Genomic DNA, 23,055 nt, shown 5'->3' with positions numbered 1-23,055 from the left:
TGCATATATGCTTATTTTCATTTCCGAGATGATTTAGTATCAACAAATCGGTACATCGATTGATTTTTAGCGCGTCGCACGCCTAGTTTGTCGTGATTTCCGTCTCCCGATGCAGAATAATAAAAAAACCATCCTTGCTATTCGGCAGTAATACGCCTTTTTGAATAATATTCGAGTGGCGTCAGTTTCTGTTACTGGATAAGTCCTTGCAACATGGTAGTTTATAATTGGAAGGCGCAAAAATGTTTGTAGATGTCGCATTGGAATATATTTTTGCTTATTATTGTAGCGCTAAAGGGCGAAACATATAATTTATAGCAGAATCGCAAACAAACATAGAAAAAGAAACTATGGTTATGGACAACCCAGCGAGCCCGAGCCCCCTCCCGATAACACTAGATATGATAGATATTTAATAATGTGAATCAATTTTTGTTCTGCAGACTTTATTATTAAATATACATATTATTCTATAATGTATATCTATAGATATATATATCTTTGTGTTTATTTTTCATTACTTGGACAATTTTAATATTTTTGAATTGTGAAAAAAGTTACAGAAAACATGACTGTTACTTATTCGCACGAGGTTGCAAATGCAAGATTAGGAGGTTTCTCAAATCTACTCCTACGATGGAAAGGAAGCGTTTATAAATTATTTTATAAGTAAGCGTCTTTTTTTCTTAGAATATTTATTTAATCGCCCAAAACCCGTGCATATGGTCGGGTAAATGTAGCATGACAGCTTTATTTGAATGGTAATTTACGAGCTATCATTGCAGTGGAACAAAGTCGATAAGACCCTGTTTCTTGGTAAACGAAAAGAGTCAATGACCAAGCCCAAAATATCATTACTGGAATGTTTGACTGCCTAATGCCTTGCAAAAGTAATTTGCGGAATATTGAAAAAGTGTCTGTTAAAAAAGAAGTGATAACTGAAATATATATTTTAACTTATTTTCCTTTTTCATTTCAGAGAATTCATCATATACATAACACTCTACACCATTCTGTCATTGGTATATCGATATGTCAGTCATTCAGATTTCAAAAATTATTTCGAGAAATTATGTTTGCAGTTTCAAAGTTATACCGACCTCGTTCCAATCAGTTTTGTACTAGGTATGTTATTCTTAAATTACTAAAAGTGTATCATTTTTAATGGCTGATTTTGATGAGTGACAAAGCCTTTGATCTCATGCAGCATAGTTTAAGCCTTGGGCTATCAGTCCGTTTGGAATCCGGGACTGCGAAAGTTTTGAGCCTTTGTCTGCTATTTCTATGAAAGCACTTTCCACTTAAACCACTTTGATTTACATTTGATTTTGAGCTCTGTCGTGAGCTACATTCTACTGCCGCGAAATATATAGGATGATGTTGCATGTTTCGGGATGTCAAAGTATGATAATAATTACGATTCGTTACAATCAATATTCCATTATAAGGCTGCTGCCAAATTATATACGTTCTAAATTATTGAACGCTGAGGGAGTAGTAAAATGACAAGCATATGGATTTTTCAAGACATAAAAATCAATGGATCGATTCTATTACTGAGATAAGACTTCAATGCATTATGTTATCAATGTTGGTAGATTTGATTTCACGATTTTCGCATATTTCCGTAGGTCTTATGTTATGTCATAGTTTGATTCTAAGAGGCAAACCTGAACAGGTATGTACATAAGGCACCACCTAAAATCAAAACTAAAACAGGTATAGCTTGGAAACGGTGACCGTACATTTGAACCCACGTACATTTGAACCCATGTGTATATCCACGGGTTCAATCTATATGCGGGTGCTAAAACCCATGGGTTAGGGTTAGTATGGGTTTAACTATCCGTGAAACAAAAAAAAAATCCATAGGTGCAATAGCATACAGGTGCAACTGTCATGGGTTCAAATGTAATGGGACCCTTGGAAACCCAGACTGAAAGATGGCCAGTGGTGCATATTGACAGAAGACCAAATAAGTCCATTTCTGAAAAATGTGGCATAAGCGGAGGAGATAAACAACCCTAGTTCGTAAAAAAGGATTAGAAAGTCCATATTAGTGCCGGTCAATTCGAATCATAGTTTACCAAATTTTTCGATTTGTTAAATAAAGATAAATAGCCATGTACAACTATGCTTACTGACTTTTATGTTGCTTTTCATCACATAGTGACCGACCATTAGGTAATGATGATATTCAATTTTGGTTAAACCCAGACAAATATAATATTCATGTAACATGGTGATGGAAACCATTGGAACGAAAACTAATGTAACCGTAGTGATAAACATTACACTCATTAATATGACGTAATACCGGCATCTAAGATGAATCAACTCTCCGGCCCGACGACGGACTCAACCGGTTTACTTTTTCGCAATTGTTACTCCCGGGATCCGTATTTTCTCCTGTGGGAAGCAATTGCATACATATGTTGGAATGTGTATTTTATGAGTAATAAAGTATTACATCATTTACTTTTTATGGGGTGATTTTAACCCTTGTTATGACAAGAAGTTTCGGCTTGGGTATGAATAAACACTTTTCTCGTTTTTATTTATTCATTTGAGTATTGCACAATAGTATTGTCAGTCAGGAAAACTTTGCAAAAACAGGTTGAATGATTAAAAATGGAGCGAAGTTTGCAGATTTGTTTAAGTCGACAAGAACTCCGTTTTCATTTTAACTTGACAAACAAATTTTCGTTTGCTCACGATTATTCCAAGTCATCATTTTTTATGGCAAATAGTCACAGTTACTTAACGCGATTGAGTGGATTGGGATTCGCAATTTTTTTGTTTGCCTCTGGGTTTCGAATGAATAATTCGCAAGGTTCAGGTCGAAATATGGCTTATATTTAATTCTCTTCTATGTACAAGTGCCCTAACCAGCATATAATTCGTTTGCGCTTTCGCGTGATAGTCGTCAAATGTTCAAATAAAGAAATTTGCTCATCGACGGCACTGTTTGATTGAAATTCTATCCACGACATAAGACGATACCATACCTTCGTCGCATCTTTTCTCTACTTTTCCGAGTCTCGCCTGTTCGAAAACGAACTGTCATTCGGGCGTATTGCGTCAGACAATGGGAACTTCCATTCAGTATCGGAGTCTGCTTCCTGCGAACCGGTATAAACTGGTTTCAAAATTAATTATTTTGTGAGTGACTTGCCCTTTTTGAGGAAATAAGCCGCAGCGTTAAACACGATTTAAATTTAATAGACACGTACGTGGAAATACTGTTTTCATTAGATGTGTTTACGAGATTGTTTTTGAATTTTTATGTGGATGCATGTCAATGTTTAATGTTGATTCATCGCGGAGCACGGTAAATTTGTAAGAATGACCGTTATAAAAATATATGAGGAAGTGTAAACTTTTAAATCTTTTTAATGGTATTGCTGTTTATCTATGCTGATGTTCATTTGCATTTAATGCTCTGGTACTAAAATTTGTGAAAAAATAGATTCCCGAAATCGTGAATATTCATTTTCGGGAAATTTATGTTGTTTTGTAATTTTATAAAATATTAATTTAATATGTAATAAGTCAAAAGTTTATAAATCATACCTTTAATTTCCACCTACAAATTTGAATAATAATTCCTCCTAAATACATTTTAATTGAACAACATACCTTAGTCTTTTAAAACTCACAAAAAAAAATAAAGTGCAACACAAAGAAAATGATCACCCAAGCTTGAAATTTTGTTTATTCTAGTTTTAATCGTATTTCTTCTAATTTGTCGCACAATATTAAAAGCACCAATTTTGACTAGAATCTCAACACAAATTTAGCCTTTTTTACCGATGATCTGCAGTATTTTTTGCTGTTTTTTGTATCAGCCTGTGGTGTACTAAATCTTTCTCGTTTATCCTGTGGCATAGATAAGACAGTCTCGATGTGTTGGTCGTGGTGGTGGAATCATTATGCTTAAGTTTAGAGGAGTACGATCAGATTTTATTAGCTTTGCGACAAATACAATCAACGAAAACTTTTTATTCATCCTCAAATGAGAAGCAACATGGTGGATGGTCACGCTCATCCTGCTAACCGATACCAGTAAAGTGTTTGTCAAATATGGACGCACAGTCTACAACACACCGATAGTTAATTCTAAGTATTGTTTACTTGCCAAGGTTAAACAAATAGATATATGGTAACGAGTCTAAGCGCAATTTTAGATTGTTTCAAAAACTTTATGTCAATCGAAAGTAATAAAAACACTTTTTCTAAACTATTTTTTCACGAAATTGTTTTATGGGAGTTTCAATCTAGAGCTTTTGTTCCCACTCCTTAAAATTTATTCAATTTAAGCCTATAATGTCTGCTTTATAATCGGCCAAGAAGGTGTAAAAATGTAGTGAAACAAAAATCTATGTATTTTAGGTTTCTATGTCAGCATGGTCGTCGGAAGATGGTGGCAACAGTATTTAAATATACCATGGCCAGATCGACTTATGATGGTGATTTCTGCTAATGTACATGGACCAGATTACCGAGGGAGATTAATCCGCAGGACACTCGTCCGATATCTAAGCTTGATGCAAGTTTTGACTTACCGTTCAATTTCTACTGCAGTATTTAAAAGATTTCCAACAATACAACATGTAATAGATGCAGGTACAATACTGTCACTACATAAAAACCAATGGTTAGAATTTTTTTATTAATTTCGTTGCGGTAGAGGTAGAAAATAGGGAACGTAGTATGTGTACCAGGTTATGGTTAGGCCATAATTTCAGGTACAAATACTACGAGAGTCACTTGGCTGGTCCCCGAACTCGTAATAAAACTAAAATAAGAAAAATTGGAATAAAATTATGGCCTAACCCTAACCTGGTACACATACTATACGTTCTGATGTCCGCCATCTTGGTTCACATACTTCGAGAGTACCAAAAAATAACACGCTTGGGCTTCTTATTCATCCGTACTTTAAGCAAACAATCATGTTAACAAAGAAACAACTCAAAACGTCAACGTCATCTTGTCAAGTGCTATCATAGTCTAGAAAACAAAAGTTGAAGGGTTTGTTTTCTGAAATAACTAGCTGCTGTTTCTCGATGTGTTGGTATTGCCAGTACTGGGTGTCAACCGGTGGGTCTGGCCGTGTCAAATTAACACGGATCTACCCCATTATTGAACCCCCATGAAATTGTTTTTATTGCCCAAATGTTTTATGACATTTGAAAATTGTAGGGCCCATAAGCCGTAACGTTACATTATTCCGCCTATGGCGATGGTGAACTCGTTTGACTCCGCGGTTAGATAGCAGCAGTTACGCCGTTATCATTTACGTGTTGAGCGACAATTTTTATGATTTTATGCCTTGAACGGTGCAAAACCGTATATACTACTGTAATTTGGAAGTTAATATCCAATAAATTTAAAGCAAGAATGAGCGCTTTGACTTTACAGCGTGGACATTACAAGTCGAAATAATTGCAAAAATTAAATTACTTCTCCTGCAGTCAAATCACCATATAAATATCATCTTGAATCTAAATATCATAAAATCAATATTTTTATTAGTACAAAAACGTGAATGAATAAACGTGGTGCGTTGCGTTCGTTATGGAAGCCCGAACCATCGGATAATCATAAATGATAAATTCACTGTTTGATGGCTCCATATTACTAATACGTTTAACTTATTTTCAGGCTTCATGACGCAAACAGAATACAAGCAATATGAAAATGTAAAAACGGAAAATGTAAAATATTTTATTCCATGCGTTTGGTTTTCGAATCTTCTCTCTAAAGTTCGACAAGAAGGCAGAATATACGACGACATGACATATCAAACTCTACTGAAGGTGGGTTGATCAAGTAAACATAAACAGCTTCAATAAACAGCCGTTTTTATAAACAACTCATAATAATATTCTAATAGTTTGTCAATATCACCATATCATAACACTGACTGGCGCGATCTCCAGGACAGTTCAAGTTAATGCCGGGTAACAACTGACTGGTAATAAATTACGTAGAAAATAAATTAGGAATGGATCAGCTCATTAGAGTCGAGCAAGGCGATTGAAAATTTTGCTGGACTAGACAAGGTCACATAGTAAAGATCTTAGAGTAATCTTATAATAATGTGTAATAACAATAACATACAATATACCAAAGATTACCCAACTGATCGCCATATTTAATTTGTTATTCCATTTTTAATTCGATACGCCACTTGAGTGGTATTGCTACTTAATAATAACCAAACCTTATGAAGAAATTCAAGACAAATCAACCATAAATCGAACCGTTGAATAATCAAGTTGAAAAAATATCAGCTATAATTTGGTCATATCACATCCGCAATCAGGATATTGAAAATTGATATATCATTAACTCCAAGTAAAGTAAACCAACGTCTCCTAAATATTGGACACAATCTCAAACCACACCACCTTGCGCAGTTACAATAATTCCTAAACAAGTGTGTTTATTAATAAATTCGAAAATAGTACTTGCTAAAACCGGTTCCAAACCGGTCTTCGCCGCCCAAGTTTGACTCAAGGCGCATTATCTGATGTATACAATATTGGAGAAGTGAACGACCGTACGTACCAGTCTGTAATTGGAAATTCTGTGGGTATTCAATAATAAAGAGTGGGCGGGATGGGGTGTGTGGCTCATAAACCAATTATGTTAAATATTGCTTTTCTTACACAGTTTACGACTTACAGGGAAGGGGAAATGGGTTTAAATCATTTTTACGGTTTAATATAGTTAACCCACTGCCTTCATGCATAATTCATGCTTTCGTGTTACAAGCTGTGTATGCAGTTTTCAGGGTTTTTGTTTTGTCCTGTTAAAAATACTTCATGTTACTAGAATTTTACCTGATCACTGGTTTTGAACTATTCGTTAATACTTCACGTTTTAATTTTTTCTCACAGGAACTGAACGACTTTCGTGGATGCTGTGGAATGTTATTTAGTTACGATTGGATCAGTATACCACTTGTATATACACAGGTATACATACAGAACTACTATCTTTTGACTAATATAGTGTTATGGGGTGTGGCGTATGTCGTACAACACTCCGGTGCGAATATCGAAATATGGAAGGAACTTTTAGACTAGAGCTTAAAATTTTAGCAGTACGAACCTAGCTAGATAAATCATATATGTCATGTTGAAAATAAATAAACCCAACATCATCAATGTTTCCGGCTAAATTTAGCCTAACTCAATTGGAAATCGCCAGATATCGGACTAATAACGACACTGCCCATTTATGTTTCAACGAATGAATTCAAAGCAAACACTGATAAGCTAAGAGCTGCGAACGAACTTTTATCGACCCTTTATGAAAAATGTGCAGAGAATATACGAATATCAGAAATTCAGTTTCAATGCACAATTGAAACTTCACTTATTGTCACATGTTTTCTCACTGTACCGCGGTCCAAACTATAATGCATCACATTCGTGATTTAGTAATACATCCTGTTGTTGAGATGATGCTTTACCAGGAAATGCCACTATTTGACTCCACTAGTATCGTGCTATGCACATTGTTTACAAACGGGTAGTCTATTTATATCCATCCATAAAGGGTTCACATTCGCTTGAATGCTTTCCTTTCATCATATGGTTTTCTATTACTCAAAACGAATTTCACGATTTATAGCTTTAAAGCCTTAAAGGTGCTAGCAGATTTTGTGGGTGTTTTACCTCTCTTCGCAGTAAGTACCTGCAGGCTTTTGGTGACAAAAAGAGACCATATCATGTTTTATTGGATTTTCGGTCTAGGAGAGACTTTTATTCTCAGTCGTAAACTGTAGCGTCCAAACTGCTGGTCCGATCTGGTTAAAATTTCTCACGTTATGCTGTCACCCTATAGTAATGTGTGTTTCACCAAAAGTCCGCATTGGTGTTTCGTTTCCACGGCATCAGCGAAAACAAACGCCAAATTCTGAGAAATTTCTAGTTTTTTCACATTTTGTCGCCATTATCTCGTAAACTACCTCGAAAATTAAATTCCGAGATCGCTACGCCCCGTAGACGTAAATTCTCTTTGGAACAAGCCATTTTCATCTCGTTGATTCATAAACTGGGGTAGCCTTATAGGAATTTTAGTTAACATAATTTATTATTTGCCGTAGTATACCGCTCACTTAAGGATACCTACGAGACGCGCAGCGTCCAAAATGAACTGGCAGTTTCGGTATCACAGTCACTGTCGTTGCGTAGTACGCTGTCGCTAGGGTGGAATTTTGCGTGGACGGTAACCGTTTACTGATGTGCGGGCCTCTCCATGTATCAGCTGAGATCCTGAGCGCCTACCGGCTTGTATTCTATATTCCCAAGATATTATAATGACAAAAGCTTGCGTCATATTACCATGCAATTCGAAATGCTTGTTTCAACTTTTTCCAAGTATATATAGTATAATTTGACTTTTATCTACGTATTCCATTGGCACTCGTTATACCCCTCATTTATTACTTCTGTTCTGTTTTCAATTCTAGTAACTGTACACAATACACATACATGTTAATATATTTCCTGTGATTTAATTTTTTAGGTTGTGACGGTAGCGGTCTACGTTTTCTTCATGTCCACACTTCTGAGTCGCCAATATTTAGACGTTACCAAAGGATATCCTGGACATGAAGTTGATTTATATGTCCCTATATTCACGATCTGCCAATTTTTCTTCTACGTTGGGTGGCTTAAGGTAGTTTATACATTCATTTTCTATGTATTTGTATACTTTTTATTAGGCACATCATGCCTCCACTGGAAACGAGTTCTGGTCTCGGCCTACTGGCATGATTACCTATTCAATTCAGTTCTATATTATATTAGGCTTGCTCTGCGCAATGCTTTATATAAGCAGACCGTCAAGCACATTTGCGAGAGTAGTTGGAAATACAGAATGGCTAATTTGGAAGTTCGTGTGCATGCGAGGGTGTCCAGTCTCATTTATTACTTTGTGTGAAAGGTATTATATGACTACATCTTCGAGTTCGCCTTAACAACTTAGCTATTACCTTTCTTGCCAGGTTGCCGAGCAGCTTATCAACCCGTTTGGAGAAGATGACGATGATTTTGATGTGAATATGATTATCGATAGAAATCTAGAATTGTCAATGTTAACTGTTGATAACATGTACCTAAGTCATCCAAAGTTGGAAAGAGATATCTACTGGGACAACCCAAACCCAGCTATACCATATACTGCTGCTGCGGCTAATCATAAAATGGACGCTTTTCTGGGTTCTACCATTGATATGAGGTAAAACGTTGTCTCGTTTTCATTCAGTCTTTTTATTAAAAAAAAGTTAACGGCCATCTTAATTGTCATCACAGACTTATAACTCGTGCAAGATTTTTCATTGGGAGCTAAGCTGAAAAAACTTTTTTTTAAAAAACCAAAAGCGATAAATGCTATTTGGATTATCAGTTATCTATTATTGGATAACGTAATGTGTAACATAGGGCATAGGCCATAGCTTAAAAATTTTAAGACGGCCAAAAATAGCTAATAAAATTAACCATACTTTGCAGCTTGGATCGATATGAGATGCGATTTTTAGAACAAGCCGATGCACCTCAGAACAAGAAAGACAACAATCATCTAGATATTAATCATAACGATGCAACATATCAAACGAAAACAGAACAAAACACTTTACTGAAGGAACCGCCGCCTTTTACACCAAAGCAACCTCCCACCAGGACAACAAATCCTGTGAATTTTTGGAAGAGAATTACAGGAAAGGAACAAGAAAGTGAAGCAAAGAAATCATTATTAAAAATGGACTACCTCTCACCACGTGCCAGTAGTAATAACGAGAAAAATGAGAACAAAAAGAGATCGACCGATAACGACAATATTCTATCTGCAGATTCGGTATGTATTGTACGGATAACACCTTAATTGAATAGACAAAAGAGAGTCAAACAGATTGGGCATTTTTGTTGAAGGTTCGGGCAAAATTGATACCGATCTGATGCATACACCGTTTTACTCAGACATACTCGGACAGGCAAATTTGAAATCGTTATAGGAGTTGGAAGATAGTACAAGTTTATTGAATAAAATTTTTTCTTCAGAACGAAATACACAAGCACATACAAACTTTACCATGCAGATGAAGATGACGTGTGCCTCATAGTAGACATATTTCAATGATTAAAAGGCCTTATGCTTCTTAATTAATATGAATTACTTTAATGGCACTTACGGGCATTTCGCGAAACATATATCTACCCCGATTCAGATATTGTTACCTTTCTGTCCCGTTCGATTCAATGGCTAGAGTTCCATATATGATAACTATACCTTCGCTATCGATTTACAATACTCATCCACAATCATCGCAATGCTAGATAGCCCATCTACTTCGAACATGACCGAAATTACTCTTTTATACTTTTAATGATGAGTGCTGTATAATGAATGATATCTGTATAATGCTCGCGGCAAGGAATATGTTATTTTTCAATAACACGACAGTATATATGTAGACATTGTAGACCTTACGGACCTAAAAATCTTCCTAAGGTCTCAACACATATTCTTGGTGTTGCTTTCAGGTCACTGTACACCAGGAGGCAATCTTGTTGTGTGTGATCCTGTGGTATCTAAAACAGTGGCCAATTTATGCCTGGAGAGATCGACCACCGAACTTACAATGAACGTGGGCGTCCGTCATAAACACCAATGATGTACGGATGCTGACGATTCGGATGAACTACGATTTTTTTCTATAATTTTATTTATTTACACAGGACTCAGATTCCGATGTTGCAGATAGTTCGTCAGACGATGGATCGGGAGATAATCGAAGTCAAAGACGAACTAGTTTGTCTTCAGAAGAAGGAGAATGCGTAGAAAAAAATAACACTGACGACGACGCGCCTTGTGATTCTCAACGCTCATTGTCAGCAAAAAAACATTCAATAGGTGAATCGGATGATAGACCTAAAGCAAAGAAACCGAAAAATGCGTCCCAACCTCTTACTAACACAAAAGATTCGTGTTCAAAACCCAAACGTCCCGATGTTCTTGTTACTAAGCCAAGCGAAAGTGATTTGAAAAAGATGGGCGGTCGGTTTGTTATGAGCAGAGCAAAGAAATCGCCCAAAAAGAAGGTGAATACAACGAAATTTTTGAAGAGACGTAATCAAGAGGAAACTGAAGACGAACGACGAAACGCTCAAAAGAGAACTATTGGACTACTGAAAGCCAATAAGTATGTTTACATCATTTAAAATGATTAGAAAAGAAACGCTTATTTTAATTGTGTTTAATTGTAAAGAATGTACGGTTGAAGACTATCTCATACACAAAAACAAGTCATATTTGACATCCGTGTATTTTTTTTTAAGTGAATGCTTTTTCACACATTAACTTTACAATATTTAAACGGCGCAATCTTTGCATTTCATATGTGACTTAGGCATTGTGTTTATGATTAAGAAGGATAAGATAAGGTACAGTAGCTCAGCCACTTAATACAATCCGACATTTTATTACAGAAAAAAATCAGTGCAAGCGTTGCAGAGAAACGCGCGACGAACAAACTACCCTGGAAACGCATGGCTGAGATATAATTACACTCATCCACTGCTAGATAGGAGAGATTTTCCAAACGCTGCTGATTACACATCTATGACGAGTGGAGCGGAAGACCACGGAAGAGCTGAATATTATGATTCACCATTCGGTTCAATCATATCGTTCGGAACGTCCATACCATCACCTCGACCTTTGAGATTTTCACAATTTGTAAAACGGGGAAGAAGAAAAAATTTTGATAGTATATCCGCGTCATCTTGCATGACAAGTCCATGTGGTAAGTGATTGCATTTTTTTTATACAGCGTTCACAAGTGTTGCACCTTGGATCGAGAGTTTTAAAATTAATGTATGTTATGTTGCATACGAAACATTGTCTAATTTACTTATGCTCATTAAATGAATGCCATTCAATCAAATGGCTTTGTTTTCAATTGAGATATGCCGACAAATTATTAGTAACGTAAACTGCTAAAGTGTTGCAATTTGGAATTCCTTCGCCCAGTTTACCTTATTGCTACGTTTGCAGCAAATGAAGACTACTCTCCATCGTTTGGATTTTGCAATGGGTCTCCACGATCGAGGGAAGATTTTCTACATCAACCTCATCTACAGCCTTCTACTTCAATTAGCATGCCTTTTACTGAAGATCTGCGACGCAGACTTCTTGTTGTCAACACCAACACTCCGAACTCGTCTAACGCTACTTCGCCTATTATGTCCCGCGCATATTTAGGGATGCCAGAATCTAACAATCACAATCCGTTTATTCACACACAACCAACACTTACCCAATCCGATGACTTGCTTATGATTGCGCCCAATAACGGACCAACAACGAGCAACACGTGGAGCGGGAAACTAGAAGTCATTGGAGAAAATCCAACATCTGAAAAGTCGATTTCAAACGTAGTCGGTACCGATGAAAGGACATCCGAAAAAATTAAGAATGAATCCCTAAACGTACCGCAAACATCTTTGCAACGTAGCACTCAAATTAACATGACTTTGCCAAAGACAAACGTTGAAAAAACTGGAAAGACGCCTGTTCCACAACTTGTTTCTAACCAAAACAAAGTCGGTAATTGTGCCAACAGTAAGTCGACACGCAATATCCTACGATCAAAAAGTTGTCCAGATGTTCCAATATCAAAAAGTAACACTGCCATTCCAGAACCTATTGAAGTTGATAATTCTGAAAAAGCAGAAGATAGTTCATCGGACGATGAGGAAGAAAACACAGAAATGAACAGACTACTTAAATCTAATGTTTTTCAGTCCACGGCCACCCTCACAAACAGCTCCAGAACCAGCTCACCAAATAATCGCGTCTCTGTACACTGGGAAAACGAATGCAATCAATCCAACAAACCTGATGTAGATGAGATTTCCGAAATTGCTGATGACGTGATCAACACAAGTTCAGAATACGCATATAAAGAACTCGCCCGCTACAACTCCAGTGAGCTGACTCCGCTAATATCTCCCGATGCATCGATAGATACAAGCAAAAACGAAATTGAACAATTCGCAGAAAACTCAAGTAAAAGAGTAATCAGTTTGGACAACGACCTTGGCACTAATACAGAAACGGCAAAGTATACAACGACATACAACAACGACAAGTCTATTCCTGGACACCCAAGCTCGATTGCATCGGATCTTGGGTATGATAGCGCCAAAGAAGAACCCGATGGAACTGGTTCTGTAAAATGGTTAGATCCACTATCTAAAATCAGAGATTTTCAAACGATGGCACCTTCAAGAAACAGTTTTCAAGCAATTGCTAAAATCGTCTCCAAAGAGAAAACAGGAATATCAAAAGGCAATCCAACCTCGAGCTGCAGCAACGAACCAGAATGCCCAGAAAGTGTCGTTGTATCTGAAGTGAACTATAAAAACGATGATACAATACTAAATATTGTTTAATTTCGACAATGCCTAATGGATATGTCTCTGTATATATGTATATTCATATCAAAAATCGATACTAGACTTTTTCGAATTTAGATGCCATAATAAATGGCACGAACCTCAATCACAGTAGCTTTTTGGGTTTATACTTTTCATAGCCAATTTAGTTTTATTGAAGACTTCGTTCTGCATCTAATCAATACAACAAATAATTGTATTTCGCGCAATCATCTTTTTAAATATATTTTTAAATACATCAGTTGATTTGTATTTTAGTTGTTTTAGCATAACTGTTTTAGAAAATTTCTACCTTGACGTTCAGTATTTGTATATTATATATGTATATTTTGTTCCATCGTATTTTGTTCCACTTTTTGGCGCTATTTTTCCTTAGGTCGTTTATAGCATCTTTGTTAGTTTTGATATGGTTCAACTTCTGCTAGCTAAATAAAATAATTATATAACTTCAATTAGCGATGACTATCCAAACTCACTGTTCGTATAGATGTATCTGTGTGTATGAATTGCACTGATTACACCGCGAGAAACACTAAAAATTGTTTAATATGACCTGGACAAGTCCAATTGATGGAACGTGTAACGAAGTAGGGTTTCTCCGTAGTACGCGTCTGGAATATACAATTTTTGACTGGCGTGTTCCGGTCACATAATACAACTCAAAATACAATTTATTCAATATTATAATTAAGGTCGACTGTGTAATTAGCTGTGAATATCTGCTTCTTTATAACTATTTTTTTATTGTGTTTTTTTTTTCAATTTTAGTGTTTGCACCGTCTATTTCAGAAACACTGTATTTGTCGATTCGTTCAATTCCATGACGAAGAAAAGTAAATATAGTTGTTCCGCGAACTCTGGGGTTTATTTTTCTCCCGGGTATCCGGAGCCTTTTACAATTGAACTTATTACATTTTGCAAGCAGAAAACTCAGTATGAACGACATAAAAGCTTATCGAAGCATGCCACCAAAGAACAACGCTAGCATAAATTGGATAATATAAATATTCAATTCATTGAATTGAATAAAAAAAATCAGAATCAAATTATTTGTGTTGGGCACGCCGATTTGCGAGTTTTAATATTCGTAATCTGAGGTATTGTCAGGCTTGACCATGAGAAATGTCCCACGGGATGGAGTGGGGCAGCACACATTTGTATTTCCCACGGGACACGAGAAACGTATGATTTTCGGAGAAATGATGGTAAAATATTTATTTATGGATTTCGTGTCCATATATTTGAGCATAGCTCTTTTGTTAGTTATAAATAACAAAATATATTCAACACTAACAATATACTCAGTGGAGGAGCTGATGGACACATGTATAATAGTTATGAATATAAAGTTAACAAAGTCCGTAAATTTTGTTGTTTTGCATGTCTCTTCGTACATTTAGTCCTATTTTGTAGACGCTAAACCAAATTTTAACATTTTTTATTGAATTGGGAATCCCATGGGATGGGACACGCATAATTTCGATGGAAAGGGATGGGACAGAGAAATATGCCCCATGGACAAGTCTGACACAAAAAACATGGGACGAATCAATTTATTCATACTATACTTGATCTCTGACCGATACGCCAGAGTCTGGCGGTTTGAACAAAGATGGGTAGGCAGTATTGTGGAGACTTTGGGAAATTTAATAGTTTAGCAATCATAGTCACCGGAGTCACGTGTATTAGTCGTATACCTCCCTTTGATAGCCAGTAGACACCATCTTGTATCATTTTTAATGATAAACCTCATCTAAAAATCAAGTGCTTACTTTCACTCCGCCCCTGACTAGTAGTCGAACGCCAGTTACCGGTAGCATACTTTCTCCTCCAAAAGTATTTTCGTACTGAACATGTTTACATGACTCAACCTTTTAATAATGAATTTCAGGATCGTGACTGAGACATTCGTCAACAACGAAATACTCAAAAGTTGAACACAAAATGAAAATTTATTCTCTTTCAAAACAATATCAGACATGTGTATTACACAATTTACTTTTGAAAAAAAAATTTGATAGAAATAAAAAACAGCCCCCTTCAAAACTTTGGTATGAAATTAGCATTAACTGAGGCATATAGAGTTATAGGTAAAGCAATGGAAACTTGTTTGGGCTCAGTAGTTGATAGACTCACATCCAGAGGGCTCCAAGCAGCCCCATTTCAGTAATTACAAAATTCAATTGTTTTCGTATATATAACTCATATATACAAAAAAATTAATAACGGAATACTGTGAATCAAATCTCCTATTCGAAATTTATTAACAATATTTTATTGGGATAAATCTTCAAAAATGGTTTTCGCGAACTTCCATTATTTCTTTAGTCTTCCTCTATTACTACTAATTATTTCAATTCAAATTTACCCGAAGGTCGAGACCGTGTAAACTGCAATCTTTGCCACCAGACAAACGATGATGACACAAAGAAGAATGACTGTTATTATGGAATTTCTGCTTGTTTTGTCAAAATTTTTCACCAGAATTCCGGAACACGCCCACAAAAGCACACCATACCAGGCATAAACGTATTTAAAATATTCGTAAAACACTGTATTCTCGCACACAGACCAGCCGATTACAAGAACACCCAGAACTGCAAGAGCAATAGTTCCTGATGTAATTTTATTCACGCGTTTCTTGACCATGGGGTCATAGGTCAGGGCACTGGACAAATTCAACAATGTCGCTATGGTTGTCCAAGAATAAAATAGATCAGTGCCGTTCTGTACCAATACGTATATAAGAGTTAAGTCTACATCAGATTTTTTGCTTAGTTCATCGGCATATTTTGCAGTAGCGATGCCTTGGAAAGCAACGGCTGCGTATCCGGATAAAGTCAGAAGTAGCAAATCAATAAATGCTATCAGTAAGTATTCTCTGTCCCAAAGAAAAAGCCATCCAACGTAGAAAACACAGCTAAGTATCCAGAATATGTAGAATTCCATTGGCAACACGTCCGGATTCATCAAAATAGGACCTGAAACATCGAAAAGTCAACTTTAACTATACGCCAATTCATTTTGTTAAGCTGATTGTTTTTTTGTTTTGTTTATCAATTCGGTTTACACACTGTCTGACGACGTTGTTATTAGGGATGGGCGTTCCGAATCGAATCGGAATTGTTCGAATAGTTTCGTATGAAAATTACGAATCGCCGCCATCTTCTTTTCTTCCGCTCGTCAAAGGTCGAGTTGAATTTTCCCCAATTTTTTTGTTATTGAAGCCATATTTTAAAAATGCATACGATCCTTGTCGCCCGAGTGAGTTATCGATAAATTGTGTGTTATTTCATTGTGTGTTTACACTCAGCGACCGGCATGAGTGGTGAGTTTTCAGTAATTTCAGTGTTGGTAGGACCCTTCACAAAGTCACCTTCAATTACATATCCCGTAAATATTCGGGATTCGATTCGAAAAAATATTCTATTTGATTCTGCAATCATGAGGTATTCGAAAATGCCCAACCCTAGTTGTTATTAGCAGGCTTGAAGACGTATGAAATGATCTAAAGACAGGACATATGCGGCCACACGTGCCGTTCTTGCATATCAGCAGCGAAATTTTAGACCATTTATATATATTAATTGAATCAAGTGATTGGACTGCAATATATATATTTTATATTCCGGTGTTGCTTTTGATATTATAGATTACATTGATGGCAAACGCAGGTTAATTATGCGTTTTTCTTTATTATCATAATAGTTTACTCAAGAGTTGAAGCTGAGTCAAGGCCAAAAGGTCTAACTTCTTCGAACTTTAACCTTTAATTTGGATTATTGAATTATTCAATGCCGTGGAGAATTACCCCTTAGCCTAATCTTTTAAACAACGAGTCTACAAATAAACATATAGTAGATACCGTTTATTAACGCTAGTCGAGCTTTATTATTGATTCGGAGCCAAATGCAAATTAACCGGTTTGCATGCAAACTCTTTGTTTATTTCGAAATTATAAAACGGTCATCATGCGCTTATAATAAATAGTACAATAAGCATGGTTAAAAAATGGTAAGTTGATCCGATTTTTTTGTTTAACGGATTTCAATAGCTCGGCAAATTTATAACGTTTATATCAGACAGACTCGAAGCTGCGTCATTGATTAGCGACTTTTATCCGCGGTTAGGTAGGTTTAATTTTAAACTTATGTAACGAACAAAATGTGCCTCGCTTACATAACAATGAATGGACATGTCGTGACGTACGTAATTGTAGTGGAAGGAAAATAGCCGCTTCTGAGAATTCGTAGCCCATGAGTACAAGCGAAAGAAACAATCAAAATGAATAGCTTCTTTATGAAGGCGGATTATCCAAATTTTGTCAGTTCTGAAGAGGGGCTTGATACACACAATTTATTGATGTACTAATTATGACCAGGCAGTCGAACGGAGGTGTTGTGTTTTAAATTACACGAATGGCCGGCCGGCCATAAGAAAAATATTTCGCAAATGTCTGAATGTAGTGTTTCGAGGTATATCAGATTTTTTGGTTTATATAATTAATGTTAATTAACAAATTTGAAGCACACAATGCATAGTCGTACCTTCGGCCGTCGTTCTCCATATACTGCTGACGGCAAAAAGCACCCAAGCTGCCTCCAATAGAAATATGAGGTTCCAAATTCCAAAAGCGTAATTTGCTGGTGTTATATCCGTTTCATATCTACGAGATACTTCTCCCACGCTGTTTCGAAACAGTGGATCTAGAATATATGAAAATAATATTCAAAGTACGCTCCGTTGGTTGTTAGAACTGAAGTTTAAAAGGGGTAAATGAACTTGGTTGTGGATGATTTTTCGGCTCGGATCGAGCGAAGAAGCCATCTTCCGAAATTTTTTTATAAATATGGCATTTGGCTTTAAAACCCTTAAATTATACTTAAAATTTCATGCTAGTGGTTGAATCGGTATATGAAGTCTTGCCCGAACCGATGACTATAAAGGTTTTGAGATGTTCTGCCGGTGAATATATCCGATCAATTTGCATGATCACGTAACACAGCGGGTAGAAACACTCCTTCTTCATTATGTGTCATTACTGGCTTACATGAAAAATAATTTCATGCACTTTCACCTACAGTCTGCTTCTCAAGCCACATTTAAGCACAACGCGCAGGCCGACACAGTCATCGGTGCGTAAAATAGGAAGACGCACTTCATTGGCCACAAACTTTCCGAAAATGATGGATTATAGATTCATTCGAATGCATGAACAGGAAGAAACATTCTAGACATGAACCAACATTTTTCTTATTAATCGACACTTCACATGGAGAACAAAGTCCCAAATATAGATTACATGTGGACGCTCCAAATTAACATAGAATATTCTTGCTTGATATTCACACATCGAAACATGTTATTATTGAACTCAACAAGCTTCACCATGTAAAATCAAAATGTGAAGTTTTGAATTTGACTGCGTGAACTAGTCTGAAAGCGAATCTTGAGTTGACACATACTGTACCCACAACCCATTGTGAGATACGATATTACCATCTCGGGTTGCTGTCAATAAATTCGATTTCTCATACAAATTACAATGTTCATTTTACAAATGAAGTAAACGTTTTATCTAGTGTGACTAGAAGGTTACTGCTGTATATGCCCGACTTTATCAGTCAGTTATGCAATGTAATGTCGAGAGCCAGGTCAATATATAATCACCATTGTTTTCAAATTGTAATACCGAAGCAAAAATATTACATAGTAAATAAATTGTGTGAGAATATATGCCAAATTGCAATACAACATTGGGCCTGTACGTGGCAAATAACACATAGGATTGCGAAATTAAATCGGAGTAAATATTTATGTTTTATACAAATTCGGCAATACCCATATCATTCGGAATGTATCATTATAATAGCATCATCTGTTTTTCCCTCAATTTCTTGGAGATATTCAGTAGAAGTGGCCGAAGACCCATTTATTAGCTATCTAAAATTCCTAACACTTCATTTTGTTTATAGAAATGAGTTTGAAGCATATAGTAAACGGGGATGGTTTCAGGTTAAATAACTAAATAACACCAGATCTTTACCTATACTTCATCTCGACAATTGCCGTTACATCAACAAAAAGGTGCCAAAACACTCACTGTTTCGTACAACGCTTATTCCAGTGAAAACATAAATGCAGATCAGGGCCACCATGGCCAAAATCGTTAACGCCATCATTCCTGTATTGTCGATTGTGTCCATCTTGATTGTGGATCAGCTACAGGCTTGTTTCAATCGCAATTTGATGTGCATCAGAAGTGCTAACTGTAAAACCTGTTCCAAATTCAAAATATATGCAGTTATACTTGGGGCAACGGATAAATAGAACAACACATGCGAATAAATTTAGGCCACACTCGATCTACTAAATCCTAGCAAAATCTTCAAATCTCTCGTGTATTGATCCCAAACCGTTGGCACCAACAAATTCTACGTCGGGCGTCGACTGCAAATTACACTTATCCGTTTCACGCTGCACGCATCGCTGAATGAGGTTTTGCGTTTACGTAACACTTCAAAACGAAACATATTAAAATTACTTGGCAACTCGATCAATCGCTTCGATTACAGTCCGAGAGAAAAACACGGCTTTTGAATGATAAGGTCGTGAATATCATTTATTCAATGACTTTTACCCTGAGGCTCACATATAACAAATTAGTTTGTAAACAATCCTACAACTCTTGTCAACTAACCACCATGCTGTTTTAAATTAAGCCAACTCAAAACTGTAACTAATTATCTTAAAATACCTCATTATATCTAACCATTGTACGTATAATACATTCGGCATGAGGTCTGTGAACCTCAATGCACCAGAACAATATTTACGATCTCTTGTGCAGGGCTGCACGACTATCTTCACCGAAGGTCTACAATCTTCAAAAATTATCATCCGGTCATTCCAAAAAATATATCTTAACAATGCAAACAAAATTTCATATGCATTGTTAGACAAAGTACAAGAGCAATGATCAATATCGCGCTTTGGTGCAATACAATACACAATGTAGGGGTGTCACTTTGTTATGCGATCTCAGCATCATAAAAATACTTTTGCACGTGATCCCACTTGCCTAATGTGATGTCAATCGCATACTAAAGTGACGCCAGTTGTGGTGCCACATTGGTATGCGTTAATCTTTCTAAGTAAAGACATTCTCATAGAATTCATTTTCTAACCCTGTTATTGTTGGGTTAGATAAATACTAAAATCACTAAGACCACATGCCGAAATGGCACCTTATACATTGAAATCACTGTCAAACGAGTTGTAATACCTGGTGTTGTATTCCATCAATTGTCAAAATCCTGAGGAACAAGCAAAATGCTAATACCATTCTATGCACTAGGTTTCCTTTGTCTTCCTAACCAACTTCCAGTATACATACATGCTTAAATATTGTATTTCTTGTCGACCTATTAGTATATCTCTGTGTTTATTCATACCCATAACAAAGTACTATTCAATCCGTATCGAAGGCAGTTGAACGAATATGAGCTGGTGTTTTCATTATTGCTTCTATTTATACAAACGTTCACGCTCGTTACAGGGCGAATCTGTGTTAGTGGTTTCATTATAGCTTCTAATTACAAAACCGTCACGCTCGTTGCATAACGTTACGTTTATAGTAACGTCAACGTGACAACTGAAATTACTTGCTACTTGCTCGTTTGGTAAAGAGAACATACTCACTAAGCTGCTCAATGTTGTGCTCAAGAAGTTGATCTTAATCCATTGCGAGCGAAATTGTAGTTTAAAAGTAAAATGAACTCATGAAAACTAAACTAAATTCATAATACCGAAATATCTCTTATATACCCCATAGTACACTGTTGTACACTGGACACGTGTGCGTACAATATAGTAATCTCCGAACAATACAAATCATGTACTTAACAATAGAATGGCAATTTGTATTGTTTTGGAATTAAGGATGAGCGTAAATAATAAGCTATTGTAGTTTGGATCTCAATATTCACTGCATTATTTTTGTTAAAATACAAAATGTTCATATTTCTAATATTTTGAAAATATTCAATATGCCATATATAAGATCCGGGTAAAATGTTAATGGTGCTTAGGTCTTCTACCGATTCACGTCAATTTTCGTTCGGGCCTTTGAGTGAATTTTATTTTGTTTCGAAATATTCACTACTATAGAGTCAGACGATATATGCTATACTCTGACAAAAAATTCCAACGATATACCACTTTGTAGCCTTCAAAAATCACTGGTCCCGAGTAGCGGGTGCCAAGTGAAAGCAGTCATCTCAAAGTATAAAGAATGTTGAATATTCTGACGTCAGTGTATGCCTCAGTTCTTTGGCCGAAATATGTTGGAATAAATTAGGCGTCTCATCATTGTCGTCACTTTTACAACATTCGAATTATCTTGTGTACAAGTACTATAGTACGAGGGCTTGCAGAGTCAATAGCATCGAAATGCCTCACCACGCATGGATAATATCGTCTAATTCAAATGCCATATGCCATAAGTCGCGGAATTTATGATACACCAAAACGATTTTTATGCTTCCATATATCATTTATCATCCCAAAATTCAACAAATTTTGAATAAATATATGTCTTTCAGCTAATGATTTCTCGAAATATCCTAATAGATGCAACTTTACGGCACAATACAGTGATAGAACTTCCATACATAAGATTTTATGATAACAAAATAGCACCTTTCGCATAACAGAACATACCGATGAAAGTGCTCATTGGATTTGAACCTGTGAGCCCACAATCGGTTATCAGCGACTAGATGACAAGCGTATTCAAAGCTCAGTGCAATGAATTCACTAACAGTTGATGCCGTTGAATGAAAAGCAGAAAGTTTTGGCGCGTTTCAATGCTGCGTACTTTACTGCGTACTACCGTTCCAGTGGATACAATACTGCCGGAGTTCGATTTCGTTTCCTCAGACAAATTTTCTTTCTGCTTGAAAATTGAATTAAGCTTGAAGGAATGCAGTATATAAATTATAACTAATTTTTTTTTATCATCCCACGCAGCAACAAATTGACTTATTATGTGGCTAACCTCAAATATATTATTATTTCTTATACGGTAATGTATCTCATTCTTCACTAAAATATTTGCTTTAAAAATTCTTTGCATCTTACATAACAGGCTACACCTATTGTATTGGCCTTCCCAAAACAATAATATGCCATTGCAACTACGCACAGTTACATTTACGTATATTAAATAATAAAACAGTACGCGTTCTGGGTATATGTAGTACGTAGAATTAATTCTTTTCGGGACGCTATATTATAGCTATCAAGGAAAAGGTCTCACACACATATTTAGATGTGCGTCGGATAATTCTGCCTCCATCAGGTTCAGTGTTATTGGTGTCTCGCGACGTGTGAGAGGAATGCTGCTCAAAAAACTTAATTAAACTATTTGTAATTGAGTGTGAGGCAAAAAAAAACAGATAGAATGAATCATTGATTATATGCCTAATAAGAATAAGATTAAAGGTATACAAAACCTGTATATTGATCGATTTTTCTTTTTATCATTTTAAGAAAATCGAACCACGAAGCAAAATGA

General features: G+C 36.1%; 2 protein-coding genes across 3 annotated transcripts; one reads left to right on the top strand and one right to left on the bottom strand.

Moving 5' to 3' along the window:
- Nucleotides 1–447: 447 nt before the first annotated feature.
- Nucleotides 448–14,331, top strand: LOC120331695 (uncharacterized). The gene is made up of 11 exons (XM_039398823.2): nt 448–669; nt 980–1,125; nt 4,393–4,626; nt 5,668–5,822; nt 6,909–6,986; nt 8,545–8,697; nt 9,026–9,258; nt 9,531–9,876; nt 10,758–11,221; nt 11,508–11,824; nt 12,076–14,331. The coding sequence occupies exons 1-11, from the start codon at nt 569–571 to the stop codon at nt 13,473–13,475; spliced, it is 3,627 nt and encodes a 1,208-aa protein (XP_039254757.2). The 5' UTR covers nt 448–568; the 3' UTR covers nt 13,476–14,331.
- Nucleotides 14,332–15,411: 1,080 nt separating this feature from the next.
- On the bottom strand, nt 15,412–20,952 carry LOC120331753 (uncharacterized). Of its 2 annotated transcripts, none has more exons than XM_078113511.1 (4): nt 20,764–20,952; nt 19,582–19,756; nt 18,026–18,184; nt 15,412–16,459 (listed from the first exon to the last, which is right to left on the bottom strand). In XM_078113511.1, the coding sequence occupies exons 2-4, from the start codon at nt 19,682–19,684 to the stop codon at nt 15,843–15,845; spliced, it is 879 nt and encodes a 292-aa protein (XP_077969637.1). In that variant the 5' UTR covers nt 19,685–19,756; nt 20,764–20,952; the 3' UTR covers nt 15,412–15,842. The 2 variants fall into 2 exon arrangements, with proteins under 2 accessions (XP_077969637.1, XP_039254827.2); XM_039398893.2 differs by lacking the exon at nt 20,764–20,952 and adding an exon at nt 20,236–20,542.
- Nucleotides 20,953–23,055: the final 2,103 nt, after the last annotated feature.

The sequence above is a fragment of the Styela clava genome, chromosome 6 (genome assembly GCF_964204865.1).
Source record: "Styela clava chromosome 6, kaStyClav1.hap1.2, whole genome shotgun sequence".
Classification (NCBI taxonomy): Eukaryota; Metazoa; Chordata; class Ascidiacea; order Stolidobranchia; family Styelidae; genus Styela; species Styela clava.
Note: the sequence above shows the minus strand (reverse complement) of the source record. Positions and strands in the feature narration are given on the sequence as shown.